This window comes from Morone saxatilis, unplaced genomic scaffold (genome assembly GCF_004916995.1).
Source record: "Morone saxatilis isolate NCDOM2014 unplaced genomic scaffold, NCSU_SB_2.0 Contig7, whole genome shotgun sequence".
NCBI classification, from domain to species: domain Eukaryota; kingdom Metazoa; phylum Chordata; class Actinopteri; family Moronidae; genus Morone; species Morone saxatilis.
Window position 1 is genome coordinate 22962067 of NW_023340246.1, and position 563 is coordinate 22962629.

Below are 563 nucleotides of genomic sequence, written 5' to 3' on the forward strand. Positions count from 1 at the left end.
AGTGTGTAGTACAGTGTGTAATGTGCGCCCCCTATTGTTGCAGCATGAGAAGTACAGCAGTCAGCTGCAGATGAGTTTAAAAGCTTCAGAAGGGAAGAAGACAGAGCTGGAAGATCGAATGAGAGCCGAGAAAACCCCAAATACCAAGAGTCTGACACAGGGTACGTCAGCAATACTGCAAACAACACTGCAAACAACACTGTTAACACCACTGTAAACAACACTGTTAACACCACTGCAAACACCACTGCAAACACCACTGCAAACACCACTGCAAACACCACTGCAAACAACACTGAAGTGTAAACAATACTGTAAACAATACTGTAAACAATACTGTAAACAACACTGCAAACGCTGTAAACAATACTGTAAACAACAACACTGCAAACAGACTGTAAACAGACTGTAAACAGACTGTAAACAGACTGTAAACAGACTGTAAACAGACTGTAAACAGACTGTAAGCAGACTGTTATTAGACTGTTATTAGACTGTTATTAGACTGTAATCAGACTGTTATTAGACTGTAATCAGACTATTAGACTGTAATCAGACTGTTA

The 563-nt window shown here is 40.0% G+C and overlaps 1 protein-coding gene across 1 annotated transcript in view; it reads left to right on the forward strand.

Annotated features, from left to right (window-relative positions):
* The window catches only part of si:ch73-212j7.1 (centrosomal protein of 170 kDa protein B), a gene marked incomplete at its 5' end in the record, with an annotated part of 20242 nt that overhangs the window by 259 nt on the left and 19420 nt on the right, over nucleotides 1–563 (forward strand). Inside the window, 1 exon segment of the mRNA XM_035679211.1 lies at nucleotides 44–161. Coding sequence (XP_035535104.1) covers nucleotides 71–161 — 91 coding nt within the window.